We start from the raw sequence: 17,500 nt of genomic DNA on the forward strand, positions 1-17,500 counted from the left end.
CTAGGCCATCACTCCACTATGTCTCCTTTTCTGTCTTTTCTCTCCTTCTCTATATCACTAAGATAAGATAAGATAAGATAAGAAGATAAGAATAACTTTATTATCTCCAACTGGAGAAATTTGGTCAGGTGCATTATCACAACATAGACAAGTAACCAACATGGGGACCATAATAACTGTAAAAGTCAACAACAGCTTTTACGAATATTACGAAGATACAAAAGTAAAAAAAAAAAAATCACATACACCGTTTCATACATACATCCACACATTGCAGGTAGTAACTAGTATTTTTTAATGTAAAAACAAAGAATTAAGAAACATTGTTTTGAATATAATTATAAGCATAGCCTACTATACTGCACATTGATTATAATAGACAGATAAGATAAGAATAAAGATAAATTGCGGAAAACCGCAACCAGATAATCAGCACCCCCCCCCACCCCCCCACCCACCCCCACCCCCCACCCCCCAACCCACGCGGATTACTACCTTTCTCTCCTTTCTCTGTCTCACTAATTTTCTCAACTTCGCCATCTCACGATCTGCCTCTCTATGTGTCTCACTATCTCTCGTTCCTTGACGTACCCTTTTCGATCCTACCCCCCCCCCCCCCACCGCCCCCCTACCGCCCCCCCCGCGCTTTCTCTCTCCACCCCCCCCCCATCCCCAACTCCCGGCCCTCGCCCCCCCCTCCACCCCCATCCATCCCCTCCCTTCCACCTTATTTCCCCATGATTCCTTTTTATCCCCCTTCCTCCTCCCCCCGCCCCCCCACCACACACCTCCAAACTCCATCCGAACCCTTTCATTTTTTTATTTTATTTTTTTAACCTCCCCTCTTTCCATCACCGCCTTATTCGCGGCACCTTTCACTCCCTCCTTGTTTCACACACACTCTCTCTCACCCCTTCGTATCTGCTGTCTCCTGTCTACAAGGACCCCCCCCCACCCTCCACCCCCCCACCCTTCGCCCCCCCCTCCTCATCCATCACCTGCCCCCACCACCACCACCACCCCCACCCTCACCCCCCCCACCACCACCACCCAATATCCATCCTTTAAAGCCACACACCTCCCTTTCCTTCTTCTCTTCCTTCCTCCTTTTCCTCTACCAACCACCATCACCACCCCAAACCCCCTGCTTCAACCACCACCACCACCACCCCAAACCCCCCAGCTTCAACCAACCACCACCACCACCCCTAAACCCCAGCTTCAACCACCATCACCACCCCAAACCCCAGCTTCAACCACCATCACCACCCCAAACCCCCTGCTTCAACCACCACCACCACCACCCCAAACCCCAGCTTCAACCACCAACACCACCACCCCAAACCCCAGCTTCAACCACCATCACCACCCCAAACCCCAGCTCCAACCACCACCACCACCCCAAACCCCAGCTTCAACCACCACCACCACCACCCCATACCCCAGCTTCAACCACCATCACCACCACCCCATACCCCTGCTTCAACCACCACCACCACCACCCCAAACCCCCCAGCTTCAACCACCACCATCACCACCCCAAACCCCAGCTTCAACCACCATCACCACCACCACCACCACCATCACCACCCCAAACCCCAGCTCCAACCACCATCACCACCACCACCACCACCATCACCACCCCAAACCCCAGCTCCAACCACCACCACCACCACCACCACCATCGCTCCAACCCCCCCCCCTTCCCCTTTCAGTCCTAGTCAAGGTGACATGTTTCCTCGTGATAAGCGATTGCTCCTGCCTTCCGATAGGAATTGAAATTGGCAGACATCTCGAGGGAGCGAGGCTAGCTGGGTTTGGCCAGAATGGAAGAGACAGGAGGGGAAGGGAGGGGAGAGGTGTGGGGTAGGGTAGGGTCGGGTGGGATGTGTGTGTGTGTGTGTGTGTGTGTGTGTGTGTAGGAAGAGGAGGAGAGGGGGGGGGTAGGATAAAAGAGAATGGAGGATAGGAAGGGTAGGAGAAGGGGTGGGTGGTGACGGGGGGAGGGGGGGGGGGGGTTCGGGGGGGATCAGGAACAAGGGATGTCCGGTGAGTGAGTGAGTGAGTGGGTGGGTGGGTGGGTGGATGGATGTGTGGGGTTGGCGCGTGCTGAGCAACAGTCCAGATAACAGAATATTTCCGAGGCAAGGACGACAGAGACGAGCTACGAACTGAGGCCGCTGAAAACTGCTGACGCAAAAAGCACGGGACATGCATACGAACACACAGAGATACCCCCCCCCTCCCCTCCCGCCACCACCCACACTCCCCCCCCCACCCCCCCACCCCCCAACACATACACACACGCACATCCACCCTCGCCCCCCGTACACTGCGTTTATCTAAAAGCATCTGCACACGCGCTTACACACGCGAAAACAAACAAACGCAAACACACACACATACACACACTGACAAGCATGCAAGAACGTATGCATGCATGCACATACTCACAGACATACACACACACACGCGCGCGCGCGCGCACACACACACACACACACACACACACACACAGAGAGAGAGAGAGAGAGAGAGAGAGAGAGAGAGAACACTGAACACTGAAATGTTTGTCATTAGCTGTAAAGCTCTGTAGACACAGCAGGTAAGGAGAGAGAGAGAGAGAGAGAGAGAGAGAGAGAGAGAGAGAGAGAGAGAGAGAGAGAGAGAGAGAGTCAGACAGACAGACAAACAGGCAGATAGGCAGAGACAGATAAACAGACACAGAAAGAGCACATGCGCGCGTACGTAAACGAACATATCAGCTTCAACCGACAACTTTTTAATTTTGGTATTTTTGATTCCCTACTTCTGCTGATGGTGCTACCACAAATACTACTACTTCTTCTACTACTACTGATGTATTTTCTCAAATTACTCTGATAATGTTACCGCTACTTTTGCTGCTGTTGGTGTGAGAAATCACCTACTGCTATGAATATTGTTAGCCGGCACAACTACCACTACTACTACTGGTACAAAAATACGAAATCCGCTATCATAGCACTTGCTGCCACAATCTCCTACATTCTTCTTCTTTTTTTTTCTTTTTCTTTTCCATGTTTGAAAGGGCCTCAGATGGTTCCCAGAGGCCAATCAGATTCAGACGACATGTGGTGATGGATCAACTGCTCCATTAGATGGAATGGGTGGTGGCAATACAAGAGCTGGTGAGCTCTCCTTTTTTCCCCGGCACACAAAGTCTGGTCTGCTCGGGTCGGGTCGGGTCGGGTCCAGATGGCGGGGCTGAAGCAGTGTTTGTTCTGGTTTCCGGGACAACACAGGGATTCCGTGCGAATCTCAAGCCTTCCTGTCTAATCAACCCAGGCTCTCAACTGGTCTGTCTCCGTCTCCGAGTCCACCATCACAGCCACCACCACCATCGTCCTTGACACACGTTTGGTCTTATCGTCATCGTCTGTCTGGTTGGTTGGTGGTGGTAGTACTCCCTGAACGATGAGGTTACCGGTTGTTGAACCGACCGTCTCTCTCTTCCTAGTCCCCCCCCCCCTCCTCTTCCCGACAACTGTCCCTATCATCTCTCTTCCCTCCCCTCCCACCCCCCATCCCCGCAAACATCCCTATCTTCTATCTTCTTCCTCCACCTCCCTCCTCCCCTCACCATACCAAATCTTCCAACATTCTACCTATCATCCTTATCGTCTCGCGTCCTCCCCCCCCCCCTCACCATCACCCCACCCAATCACCATCGTCTCTCTTTCTCCCCTCCCCTCGCCCCCCCTCATCACCATCACCATCGTCTCTCTTCCTCCCCTACGCCCTCCCCCTCATCACCATCACTATCTTCTCCCCCCCCAGCCTCCCCTCATCACCATCACTATCTTCTCCCCCCCAGCCCCCCCTCATCACCATCACTATCTTCTCCCTTCACCAGCCCCCCGCCATTCCTCTCGTCTCTATTCCCCCCCTCCCCCCTCCCTATTACCTCCCCCCCCCCGCCTCCCCATCTCTATCGTCTCCCTTCCCTTCTTCCCTCCCCCCACTACCATCCCTATCGTCTCTCTTCCCTTCTTCCCTCCCCCCACTACCATCCCTATCGTCTCTCTTCCCTTCTTCCCTCCCCCCACTACCACCCTTCCCTTCTTCCCTCCCCCCACTACCATCCCTATCGTCTCCCTTCCCTTCTTCCCTCCCCCCACTACCATCCCTATCGTCTCCCTTCCCTTCTTCCCTCCCCCCACTACCATCCCTATCGTCTCTCTTCCCTTCTTCCCTCCCCCCACTACCACCCTTCCCTTCTTCCCTCCCCCCACTACCATCCCTATCGTCTCCCTTCCCTTCTTCCCTCCCCCCACTACCATCCCTATCGTCTCCCTTCCCTTCTTCCCTCCCCCCACTACCATCCCTATCGTCTCCCTTCCCTTCTTCCCTCCCCCCACTACCATCCCTATCGTCTCTCTTCCCTTCTTCCCTCCCCCCACTACCATCCCTATCGTCTCCCTTCCCTTCTTCCCTCCCCCCACTACCATCCCTATCGTCTCCCTTCCCTTCTTCCCTCCCCCCACTACCATCCCTATCGTCTCTCTTCCCTTCTTCCCTCCCCCCACTACCATCCCTATCGTCTCTCTTCCCTTCTTCCCTCCCCCCACTACCACCCTTCCCTTCTTCCCTCCCCCCACTACCATCCCTATCGTCTCCCTTCCCTTCTTCCCTCCCCCCACTACCATCCCTATCGTCTCCCTTCCCTTCTTCCCTCCCCCCACTACCATCCCTATCGTCTCTCTTCCCTTCTTCCCTCCCCCCACTGCCATCCCTATCGTCTCCCTTCCCTCCCCCCACTACCATCCCTATCGTCTCTCTTCCCCCACTCCACCCATCATACCTATCGTCGCCCTCCCCTCCTCCGCCTCCCCCCTTCACCACCGCCTCCACATTATCTCTATCGTCTGTCTCATTCCCCCCCCCCCTAAACCCCCACTACCATCCCTATCATTATCCCTCCTCCCCCCCCCCCCTCCCCACCACCACCATCCCTCACATTTCTCTTTCCCTTACCGAGGCAAGACATGGCAAGGCAAGGTAAGGCAAGGGAAGGCAGGGCAGGGCAGGGCAGGGCAGGGCAAGGCAAGGCAAGGCAGGGCATGGCAAGGCAGGGCAGGGCAGGGCAAGGCAAGGCAAGGCAAGGCAAGGCAGGGCAAGGCAAGGCAGGGCAGGGCAGGGCAAGGCAGGGCAAGGCGAGGCAGGGCAGGGCAGGGCAGGGCAGCGCAGGGCAAGGCAGGGCAGGGCAAGGCAGGGCAAGGCTGACTGATTGGTTGGTTGATCACTTGATTGTAATATTAATCACATAACCAATGGAGGCATCACCAATCACGATAACAACGACTACCTCCACTATCATACTCATCCCTCACTGACTGTGCTTTCATATCTGTGAAACTGCATGTTTGGTGCATATCTGTTATGCATGTGTGGGTGTATGTGTGAATGTGTGTCTTCATGTTTTACATTTATTTGCTTATTTATCATCATTGTTGTCTTATTTATTTATTTATTTTTATTATTATTATTATTATTATTATTATTATTATTATTATTATTATTATTACTACTACCTTTTTATATTATAATTATTATTTATTTATTTATTTATTTTTTAATTTATGTAAGCTTATCTATTATTTATTCACCTTTTTGTTTCTTTCTCAAGGCCTGACTAAGCGCGTTGGGTTACACTGCTGGTCAGGCATCTGCTTGGCAGATGTGGTATAGCGTATATGGATTTGTTCGAACGCAGTGACGCCTCCTTGAGCTACTGAGACAAACTGAAACCTCACCCACCTACTCATCCACTCACCCACAATGACCACGAACTGTACCGACAAGTATGGTAGAACTCTCGCAGCAAAAGCTGAACACTACAAAAACATAACAAAAGGAAGCTCACATGTGGATCATAACATCTTCTAATTCACAGTACTATCCTTTGCAAAATATCGACTTGTCTCGTGAGACCTTTTTGACACGAAGAAAATGTATATGTAAAAAAAAAAAAAAAAGTAAGGAAACATCACAACTGTTACTAGCCGATTCATGGTCCAATTATTGATTTGTGTTGTATTGTAATGTAATGTATTGTATTGTGTTGTGTTGTGTCGTATTGCATTGTATTGCATTGTATTGTATTGTGTTGTGTTGTGTCGTTTTGTGCTGTATTGTATGGTGTTGTGTTGTATTGTGTTGTGTCGTATTGCATTGTGTTCTGTTGTGTCGTATTGCATTGTATTGTATTGTGTTGTATTGTGTCGTATTGTGTTGTGTCGTATTGTATTGTATTGTATTGTATTGTGTTGTGTTGTATTGTATGGACGACGGACGGATCCCCAAAGACCTCCTCTACGGAGAACTTGTGCAGGGAAAACGTCCCACAGGCAGACCACAGCTGCGATTCAAAGACGTGTGCAAGAGGAACCTAAAAACCTTGAACATCGACCAGAACAACTGGGAAGCAACAGCCCTCGAACGGTCAGCACGGAGACAGACTGTGCAGAAAGGTCTTTCCAAGTTCGAAGAGACACTCGCTCAGCAGCATGAGGAAAAGAGAATGAGAAGAAAGGCTGCAGCCCAGGCAGACAGACCAGCGTCAGACTTCATCTGTGCCCTCTACCACAGGGACTTTCATTCCCGCGTCGGACTGGCCAGCCACACCCGACGCTGTACCAGAATAAACACCTAGAGCGCAACTCCATAGTCTTCCGAGACTGAAGGATGCCTACCTGTATTGTATTGTATTGTATTGTATTGCACTGTGTTGCATTGTATTGTATTGTATTACATTGTACTGTATTGTGTTGTATTGTATTGCAATGTGTTGCGTTGCATTACATTGTATAGCATATTATTGTAGTCCCTTGCATAACATTGTATTAACTTGCATTACGCTGTACTAACTTGGTGCTAATGACCTTTTAGCTCTTATAGGCAAACCCTGTGATTATTTCGTAGAAAAATCTGAACTTTTCCGCAATCCCAAAGCCACAGCTTACTTTAGCCTTCATTTGATTAGTGTATGCCAGTCTTCAAATGCAGTGCCAGAACAGCGTAGAAAAAAAGAAAGAAAGACAGAAAATCTAAAATACCAGTTACATTTTGTCGATTCAGATTCTAAAAACACCAGCTAGATCCGTGAGTGAAAATTCCAACAAAACCGATTCGATTTGTCAATGAAGATTCTAATAATGATTATACCAATCCATATTTGTCACATGTGTTTGCGAAGGGGTCTCAAAGAAAGCACGAAAACAAACAAACAAACAAACAAACAAATAAGCAAACGAACAAACAAGAAAACAACAACAACAACAGCAAACAGCACTTAGAATGATAATGGATAGTTCAGCACTAAACACTGTAAACAGAATGTGCAAACTTTAGCAGCGAGTTATCCATCATAGCCACACACACACACACACACACACACACACACACACACACACACACACACACACACACACACAGAACAAGAAAGAAAAAAACGAGTTTGATTGAGTGTGAATCTCTCTGATGAAGGGCACGAAAATAGGAGAGAGAAAAATAATGTACACTTTCCAGCAGCTATCGATCGGTGGAACAGTGTGGCACAAAGGAACCTAATGACCCAAAAGTGTGTGTGTGTGTGTGTGTGTGTGTGTGTGTGTGTGTGTGTGTGTGTGTGTGTGTGTGTGTGTGTGTGTGTGTGTGTGGTGTAGTGTGTGTGTGGTGTGTGTGTGTGTGTGTGTGTGTGTGTGTGTGTGTGTGTGTGTGTGGTGTACTCTGTGTGTGTGTGAGAGAGAGAGAGAGAGAGAGTGTGAGTGTGTGTGTGTGTGTGTGAGTGTGTGTGAGGGGGAGTGGGTGGGAGGAAGGGACAGAAAGAAAGATAGAGAGAGAGATAGAGAGAGAGAGAGAGAGAGAGAGAGGAGATACACAGACACACAGAGAGACAGACAGACAGACAAACATACAGAGAGCAGGAGAGGGACAGACAGAGGCAGACAGACAGAGAGTCGGGGAGACAAAACAGAGAGAGAGAGAGAGACTCAAAAGAGAAAGCCAGACAGACAAACAGAGAGAGAGAGAGAGAGACAGATAATGGGAAAGAAAGACAGACAAACGGATAGAGAGTGGGAGACAGACAAGCCGAGAGAGAGAGACAGAGATAGAGACAGAGAGAGAAAGAGACAGAGACAGGGACAGAGACAAAAAGAACAACGCTGCATGGCATGTAAAACACAATGGATGCACACAAACACCCGCACACCGTATGTGGCCAATATTCAGCAAGAGAGTCAAAGCACTGGCATAGTGACAAAGCGTCTGCAGGGAGTGAGGATGGGAGGGGGGGGGGAGGTGTGACGGGGGTGAGGATGAGTATGGGAGAGGGGGAGGTGTGACGGGTGTGCGGTGGGTGGGGAGTTGGAGGGGAGGAGGTGGGGTTGGGAGCCAGTTCCATAAGCGCACTTCGATTCTACCAGTTCCAGCTGATTCGTGTGCCTTCATCGAACATTCCGAAACAGATATAGACCTAATGAACGTGTGGACAGAGAGAGAGGGAGACAGACAGACAGACAGTGACAGAGAGACAGAGACAGAGAGAGAGAGAGAAGAATTGTTAACAATATCTATAAATCTGAGAGCACAGAGACAGGCACACACACACACACACACACACACACACACACACACACACACACACACACACACAGCAAAACTGTAACAAAATCGGTAAATCTGAGATGAAAGAGAGAGAGAGAGGGAGAGAGAAAAAGAGAGAGAGATTCTAACAATGTCAATAAATCTGAGGAGAGAGAGAAGGAGCGAGAGTGAAAGAAAGGGGAGAGAGGGAGAGAGAGAGGCAGACAGACAGGCACAGAGACAGAGAGAGAGAGAGAGAGAGAGAGAGAGAGAGAGAGAGAGAGAGAGAGAGAGAGAAGGAGGGAGAGAGCGATGAAGGGAAGGATAAAGACAGACAGACCGACAGACAGACATGACAGGGTTTCAGTTTCAGTAGGCGTCACTGCGCTCGGACAAATCCATATACGCTACACCACATCTGCCAAGCAGATGCCTGACCAGCTGTCCATGTCAGGTACAGACAGACACACACACACACACACTCACACACACACACACACACACACACACACACACACACACACACACACACACACACACACACACACACACACACACACACACACACACATTCATTCATTCATTCACTCACACGGAAGCACAGCTGACTTTGAGACAGCTTTCAGTGCATGTGCAATGAAGCAGTTGAAGAGAATGCAGTTTCTAACAATATATCATATTGACCGCCAAGGAGGGAGGTGTGTGTGTGTGTGGCGGGGGGGGGGGGACACACAAACGGGCAGCCGGACTGAAAAATGCATGAACTTATCTGGCTGAGTGGGTGAGCCGCTGTTGTGTGTGGGGGGTGGGTGGGAGTGGGGGTTCGGGGGTGGGGTGGGGGTGGGGGGTGGGGGCTGAACAGAAGACAGTGCTCGAAATGGTAATCTCATTGATTCTTTTCTGAGTTTCTGCCTGTCTGCCTGCCTGCCTGCCTGTCTGTCTGCCTGTGTCTTTCTAAGCTCATTTCATGTCAAACGTTTGCCGTCTAATTATCTTTCGTTTTTGATGAGATTTAAATGGGTTTATTTTGTTGTTGTTGGTTGGTTGTTGTTTTGTTGTTTGTTCTCTTTCAGTTGAAGTTAATGCTTTGTACTAGTATAACCTAGGTCAGGATTTCAATGTTTGGGAATATGCGATGGTCAGGCATCATCATCATCTGTGTGTGTGTGTGTGTGTGTGTGTGTGTGTGTGTGTGTGTGTGTGTGTGTGTGTGTGTGTGTGTGTGTATCCATATATATATGGATGTCTGTGTCTGTGTCTGTCTGTGTCTCTCTGTGTCTCTGTGTCTCTCTCTCTGTCTGTCTCTGTCTGTCTGTCTGTCTGTCTGTCTCTCTCTCTCTCTCTCAACTGTCCTTTTTACGGCGATCAAGCTGAAAATGAAATTTTTTGTTTTGTTTTGTTTTGTTTCATTGTTTGCTACAACATAAAGATCTCAAGAGTTAAACTCACAAAGGAATCGGAGACTGTGCCTCATATATATATATATATATATATATATTACTCACAACAACAAATATTTACCATTGACGCAGTCTGTCCGGATACGTCTTTCATGTAGTTAATTTCAGGAAGAAGATCACCACAGCCTTCTAGGTACCACTAATGTATTTCATTAGATATTCAGATTAAAACCAAAAAAAAGTCTACTATTGATTTTCTTTAATGTTTTCAAACATTTTTCCCAGTATGTAAAGGAGTATTGCAAAGTGTGAGGAAGTGATTTATTATTGTTCTCAAGAATGAAATATCTTTGGCTGATATATATATATATATATATATATATATATATATATATATATCAGGAACGTGTATACCCACATTGTGAAATAAGACGAAGATTCCAACCTTACCACTGTTAAATTGTCAACAGTAAAAAATATATATATTACATCACTATCTAAAGATCGTGTGAAACATCGGCATAATTCATAGTACATAGTGCATGTCGAATCTTTGTGTTTTCCTTTCAGTCATGTTAACACATCAGACAATAAATACCCGCAAACGATTATTAGTCTTATCTTTAACAAGCGTTATTCTGAAATATAGATATTGCCCACACAAAGGAACTGCTTAGCCTGAAGGGAAAATATTAGAGTTGGCCACATTCATACAATGGAAGAGTAAAATAGTCCATCCAAGTCCCGAATTATTTTACTTGTGAAATGTTTTAATGACCAAGTTGCTTGCATAAAGTGAACAGGAATTCTCTTCCATCTGAACACGTTTGTCGAGTACTTTGTGCTACAAGTCATTCTCTTGTGGGGTTTAGGTTTTGCGCAAAAACTTGCGCTTCGCAAATCGTATCTCCATGGCAAGAACGAAAACCTGTAATCTGGACCCAGTCATTCTAACGTTCTACTAACTACAAACACACCACACAGGATTATGAAAGGTATCAACCTTATCTATCGACAGTGGTACCACGTACAGTTTGGTGTGACTGGTAACGTACTCCGAATGCTATTAACTCACTCAGTACGGCCAGTCCTCTCTTCTCCTCCTCTACACAGACCCCTCGGATGTCCAGTGGGTGTCTGAATGACCCAACCTTTAGCTTCCGTCGTCAGAATTGTGGTATTCTTTGTCAATATTCACCTCTTCAGTATAAGAGCCTTCCGCTTGCAATATTTTGATGGTGGTAACTGGGGTGAAACGCTGTTAACGTCGTCTCTTTCGCCGTTCGTATGGAGAGAGTTAAACTAGCTCCATGTCTTTTCCAACGCGATCCCTGATTCTTTCAAACTTTGATTTATGACAGCTTGGTACATAATATTAGCCGTGTATTTGTTCTATATTAAGAACCAGGTCAATAAGAAATAAGCCAGAGAGGACACATTTTGTAGATAGTTCTTTTTTCTCCAAGGAAGGTTACCCACTCTCTATTTATATGCACTGCTGGTTAATGGAAATGCTTGAATGTATTTGATGACTTCCTTTTCGGGAGAGAAACGTGATAACGAAGCACACACACACACACACACACACACACACACACACACACAAGAAGGAGAGAAAACAAAATTCTACTCTGTACCCCCTGCACCACAGAGACTCCTTCCCAACACCCTCAGCACCAGCCATAATTATCTTTTGTGATCAAGAAGCTGGATTTCGTCATCCAGTATGCTACACTTGCTGCACAATCTGTCTTCTTGTGGAATATTCAAATATCTACCCTTCTCAGTTTCATGTGGTCTGTGTGTGTGTGTGTGTGTGTGTGTGTGTGTGTGTGTGTGTGTGTGTGTGTGTGTGTGTGAATAGAATAGAATACTTTTTATTGTCATAAAACCTTAAAGTTTATAAGACACAATGAAACAATGTGTGTGTGTGTGTGTGTTTGTTTGTTTGTGTGTGTGTGGGGGGGTGGGGGGGTGGGGGGCGCGTGTATGTGTGTGTGTGTGTGTGTGTGTGTGTGTGTGTGTGTGTGTGTATGTATGTGTGTGTGTGTGTATGTGTATGTGTATGTGTGTGTGTGTATGTGTGTGTGTGTGTATGTGTGTGTGTGTTTGTATGTGTGTGCATGTGTGTGTGTGTGTGTACGTGTGTGTGTGCGAATGTGTGTGTGTGTGTGTGTGTGTGTGTGTGTGTGTGTGTGTGTGTGTGTGTGTCCAGGGGCGGGGGAAAGGGGAGTTCTATGTATATCTTTCACTTTCTGTTCCATATCACACAATATCACATCACACTGCATTTTGAAAGCACACCAAATCACACCGCGTGCATAGCGTTATCAGTATATATTGGTGAAGCCCACCACCCTCACCCCCATCCCACCACATCCCATTGAATCACACCACACCACAGCCTATTGCATCAGACTACACCACACCACATTACATTAGACCACACCACATTACATTAGACCACACCATACCACAACACACCACACCACACCGTATCCTATTGCATCAGACCACACCGCACCACACCACACCACACCACATCACACCACACCACACCGCATCCTATTGCATCAAATCACACCACGCCACACCACGCCACACCACACCACACCACACCACACCACACCACATGCTATTGCATCAAATCACACCACACCACACCACACTACACCACATCACACCACATCCTATTGCATCACACCACACCACACCACACACCACATTACATCACATCAGACCACACCACACCACACATCACATCACATTACATCACACCACATCCTATTGCATCAGACCACACGACACCACACTACATCCCATCCCATCACACACACACACACACACACACACACACACACACACACACACACACACACACACACACACACACACACTCACACACACACACACACACACACACACAGGACAACGCACCCTCCTACCCACCTCTTCCCCACCCCTCTTACCTATCCCTAATTACCTCCCCCACACCAACCCACACCTCACACCCCACCAAACACCTCCACACCACACCCCCACCAAACACCCCACACCACACCCCCACACCCCACCAAACACCTCCACACCACACCCCCACCAAACACCTCCACACCACACCCCCACACCCCACCAAACACCTCCACGCCACACCACACCCCCACCAAACACCCCCACACCCAACACCTCCACTGACCAGGGATGTACTTGGCGAAGCCTTCATTCACAAGCGTCATCAGCACCATCAGCATCATCATCAGCAGCAGCAGAGCGCCACGGGACCGGATCAATGGGCAGTGGTGAGCAACAACGACAGCAGCAGGAGAGACACCCATGCTGGCAGTCCGGACAGTGCAGAGAGCAGCCTGGCTGTTGTGCTCTGCCTGAATGTCGCCAGCCACCAATGCCCCTCAAAACCTCGATGTAGCTCCCCCGTCAAAGGCGAGACACGATGACCCTGCTGTCTTTCCTTCCCTTCCTTCCTTCCTTTCTTTCCTTCCTTCCTTTCTTTCCTTCCTTTCCTTTCAGGCTACAACAACTCGTCTTCACATCGATTTCACAAAATGTCAACAACAGCTCCGAAATAGTTATGGCAGCTTTAAAATAGATGCAGGCTTCTACACTCGTCGATAAGCTTTCTTTCGCGTAAGCACGGTGAAGCGCAATTCAAGAGGTTAAGAAAATATATATCTATCTCGTTTTCGTTTTGGATAGTCAAAGACCTTTCGCGTGTTGCGTGATGTGGGCGAGTGAGTTAGTAGGTAGGTTGGCAGGTAGGTAGGTAGGTAGGTAGAGTACGTTGCTGAGAATGTCGTCCAGCTTCTGAAGTATATTTCGCTTGGGGTTGTCAGCGTGGAATATTGATCCTTAGCAATGAGTCACTGTGGCACTGTCGCACGATGCATGAAGATAGAAGTATTTCACGTGCACCATGGGAAACTGTTGTTATGCACCGAATTCTCTCGCTCCTGTTGTCTCCAACGAAGGAACGTAGGTCACGTTATTCTTCAACGACAACGAAACACGTAGTAGAATGTTTGACAAATGTTTCACAGTTCAGTTTCTCACCAACCCGAAATTTTTCTTCAGTAGCAAATTATACTTTCCACAAAACACGTTGGTAGCGTACGTGGTCAGACTGCAAATGGAAACTCACAAGCATAGACAACAGAAAACACCACCACTACGATTTTGTAGAAGAAAAACAAAACCTCACAGATCCAGCACAAAATTCCACCAACTTACTTCCGCCAACTGCCTGGCGATGTCACGTTCAAGACGAAAAAGAAAACGAAAAAAAGAAAAATAATCCACACAAATCGATGACGTCAGCAGGTTGGCTAGAAGAAGGGAGGGAGGAATGGAAAACGCCGACAGGGAATAGCTGGGAGGAGAGAGAGAGAGGACAAGCCAGGGACATTACCTCACTCCCATCGATGACAACGGAATAATATACCCCAATGTCAAACACACTGTCACACAGGGCACAGAGATCCACCAGCATCAAACCACGTCCACGAGAAGCAAAACCATGGTCTTAGCAATGATAGAGAGACATACACACACACACACACACACACAGAACCAGGACCAGAAACAGATCCCCAAATGGACAAGCGAGACAAAACGCCGAGTCCACAAACCCCAACACAGTTAGCTGGCTGGCTTACACGTTCAACACGGGACGAGGTGACAGAGGGTTGACCGAAACTTGGCAAGAAGACACAGCGTGTCTCGTCTCTCTCTGTCTCTCTCTGTCGCTCTCAGTCTCTCCTCGGCTCTGAGTCCCTCAGTCTCCGTCTCTCTTGTTTGTGCTGCTACTGGAGCCCAGCTCTTGTCTCTTGTTTCTGTCTCTGTCTCGCAGGCAGGCAGGCAGGCATGCAGGCTGGCAGGCAGAGGATGGTGGGACGGTGTTGAGTCTGACAGGCTGTGATGGCGGAGAGGGGAGCAGAAGAGAGATGCTGCTGCTGCTGCTGCTGGTGGTGCTGGTTGGCGGATCGATAGAGGAGAGCGGTGATAGTATCAGCGTGTGTTGCCGCATATATTGTCCTGTGGAGCAAATATTGTCGCTGGCGACAATAGGTTCTGACGGTTGTTGTTGCGGCGTACATTGTCGCTGATGTTCTTCACGGCAACAGGTTGTCAGCACTTCGGCATGTATTGCCTGACCAAGTGAAAATGTATGCGTGGAGTGTCAACAACAAGAACACCAACACCAACAACAAAATCAATTGCTCTGGCGTCAATATCAACTGCATCGGCGACATCATGTACTGCAACAAACTCTCTCTCTCTCTCTCTGTATGTGTGTGTGTGTGTGTTTGCGTGTGTGTGTGTGTGTGTGTGTGTGTGTGTGTGTGTGTGTGTGCGTGTGTGTGTGTGTGTGTGTGTGTGTGTGTGTGTGTGTGTGTGTGTGTGAGAGGAGAGAGAAAGAGAGAGCTATATAGATGTATTTTGTAACGTGAGAAGTAAGTGTAAACATAATTACAGGAACATTAAGTGTTTGAAAGTAAAATAACAATATCAGCAACAATGAAAATGACACATGCAACAACAGAATCAACATCAACATCAACAACGGCACAATGATGGTAAATGCAATGTAGCAGCAGCAGCAGCAGACATCAGCAACAGCAGCAGCATGAACATCAGCAGTAACAGCAGCAGCAACAACAGCAATAACAATTTATTTAGCAAAGATACCACCAACACCGTCACGTTCACGTTCGGTTTTCACACCGAGATCTAATAAGCTGTAATTTGTTTTTTGTTTTCTTTTTCGGTAGGTGGCATATATGTATGATGGTCGTGTTGGTCTATGGCCATTAGAACAGCAGAGCAGGAAAATGCTGTCCCTACTGTCTGGGCGATAATTTGATTATAGCGGAGAGTGTCTTGCCCAAGTTACATCCCCATTCTCTCTGCCAAGTGGGTTTTAGGACAGTCGGCGTTGGGGATGGTTTCCCAAAGGCCAGCTAGCCCCCGAAGGCTGCAGCACAAAGAGCCAGTGCAAATTTGCCTCCTAGTTTGAGAGTCATAGTCGTTCACAAAAGACTATGCTGTAAATGACTTCCCATTGCAACAGAGAAACCATTCATAATACAAGTCTCACATGGCCCAGCTGTAAACTTTTGTCAAAATGTGACATTAACATCAACAACGCATCTTTGATGATCGATATTCATCATCTTTGCAACATGTCGAAAACGTTGAGCATACGAAGGTGTAGTTTATTGCACAATAGATATGTAACGGGGGAAAAAAGAAGCAAAAAGCATAACGATGTTGCCAGGTACTTCTACATGCGAGTCGCCCAGACTTTTTTTCTTTTTTTTTTTTCTTTTTTTTTTTGCTGCCCCATCATCTGCGCCGTTTCAGTGGCATTACTCCCACGCCGCTCATTTAGATTCCCCCCATACACGGCCACACCCGGGACCGTCGTCCGTCGCAGTTCCAGCGTCGGCAGTCCACAGGGAACCATCGATGCTAGGTCGCCTGGAGGCCACACACCAGAGGAGACCCTGCACTGCTGCTGAGTCACTTCGGTGGTGTTCAGTGGTGCCTGTTCTGTTTTAACGTACTTAGGCCACCACCTACTAAGCCCCCTACTAACGACAATAATGGCTTAGTCGCGGAGCCAGACTGAGTGAGCGTCTCTCCCAGAGTGGAGACCGCCACCACGTCCCTCAAACAACAGCCCCCCAAGAATCCGCCGACTCTGAGAGTCGCCCAGACTTAGCCTCTGAACATCATTTCAGTCTTTTCACAAGAACAGTAAGTTATTATTGGTGAAGACTAGAAACATAACAGGAAACAAGTAACGTCACAAATCACTTAACTCTCTCCATACGAACGGCGAAAGAGACGACGTTAACAGCGTTTCACCCCAATTACCATCATCAAAATATTGCAACCGGAAGGCTCTTATACTGAAGAGGTGAATGTTGACAAAGAATACCACAATTCTGACGACGGAAGCTAAAGGTTGGGTCGTTCAGACACCCACTGGACATTCGAGGGGTCTGTGTAGAGGAGAAGAGAGGACTGGCCGTACTGAGTGAGTTAACCTCCCTCAGTCCACTTCCTTTCGCATCACGACGAAATGTTGAAATCACCGGGATATTCAGAAACCCGACACTATCAACAGAAGATTCTGTGCCAATCCTGTTGTTTTTAAGTGGCTCCGTATATATCTGGAAATGTCACAGATTTGCTTCTTCTTCTTCTCTCTCTCTCTCTTTATTTTTTATTTTTTTTTTATTTATTTTTTTTTTACAAAGAAAACTAATTTGTGTGGGGATCGGGAGGGAGGTGGGAGGGTAGGAGTCAAGCTCCTATAATTGATCTGTAATGTGTCTTGGAAATGTCAGATTTTTTTGTGTGTGTGTGCGTGCGTGTCTACTGTTGTGGGTGAGTCGAGCAGTCTCTGTTCGTGATGCAACAGCTACCATCATCATTTCATCGTCTGTGGA

The 17,500-nt window shown here is 47.8% G+C and overlaps 1 protein-coding gene and 1 long non-coding RNA gene across 2 annotated transcripts in view; one reads left to right on the forward strand and one right to left on the reverse strand.

Moving 5' to 3' along the window:
- The window catches only part of LOC143286940 (uncharacterized), a 151,379-nt gene extending 136,788 nt beyond the window's left edge, over positions 1–14,591 (reverse strand). The window contains exon 1 of the mRNA XM_076594904.1: positions 13,225–14,591. Coding sequence (XP_076451019.1) covers positions 13,225–13,363 — 139 coding nt within the window. The 5' untranslated portion in view covers positions 13,364–14,591. The remainder of the gene's footprint in view (positions 1–13,224) is intronic.
- LOC143286945 (uncharacterized) overlaps positions 1–17,500 on the forward strand; it is a 380,932-nt gene that overhangs the window by 278,974 nt on the left and 84,458 nt on the right. The window lies entirely within an intron of this gene.

This window comes from Babylonia areolata, chromosome 10 (assembly GCF_041734735.1).
Source record: "Babylonia areolata isolate BAREFJ2019XMU chromosome 10, ASM4173473v1, whole genome shotgun sequence".
Classification (NCBI taxonomy): Eukaryota; Metazoa; Mollusca; class Gastropoda; order Neogastropoda; family Buccinidae; genus Babylonia; species Babylonia areolata.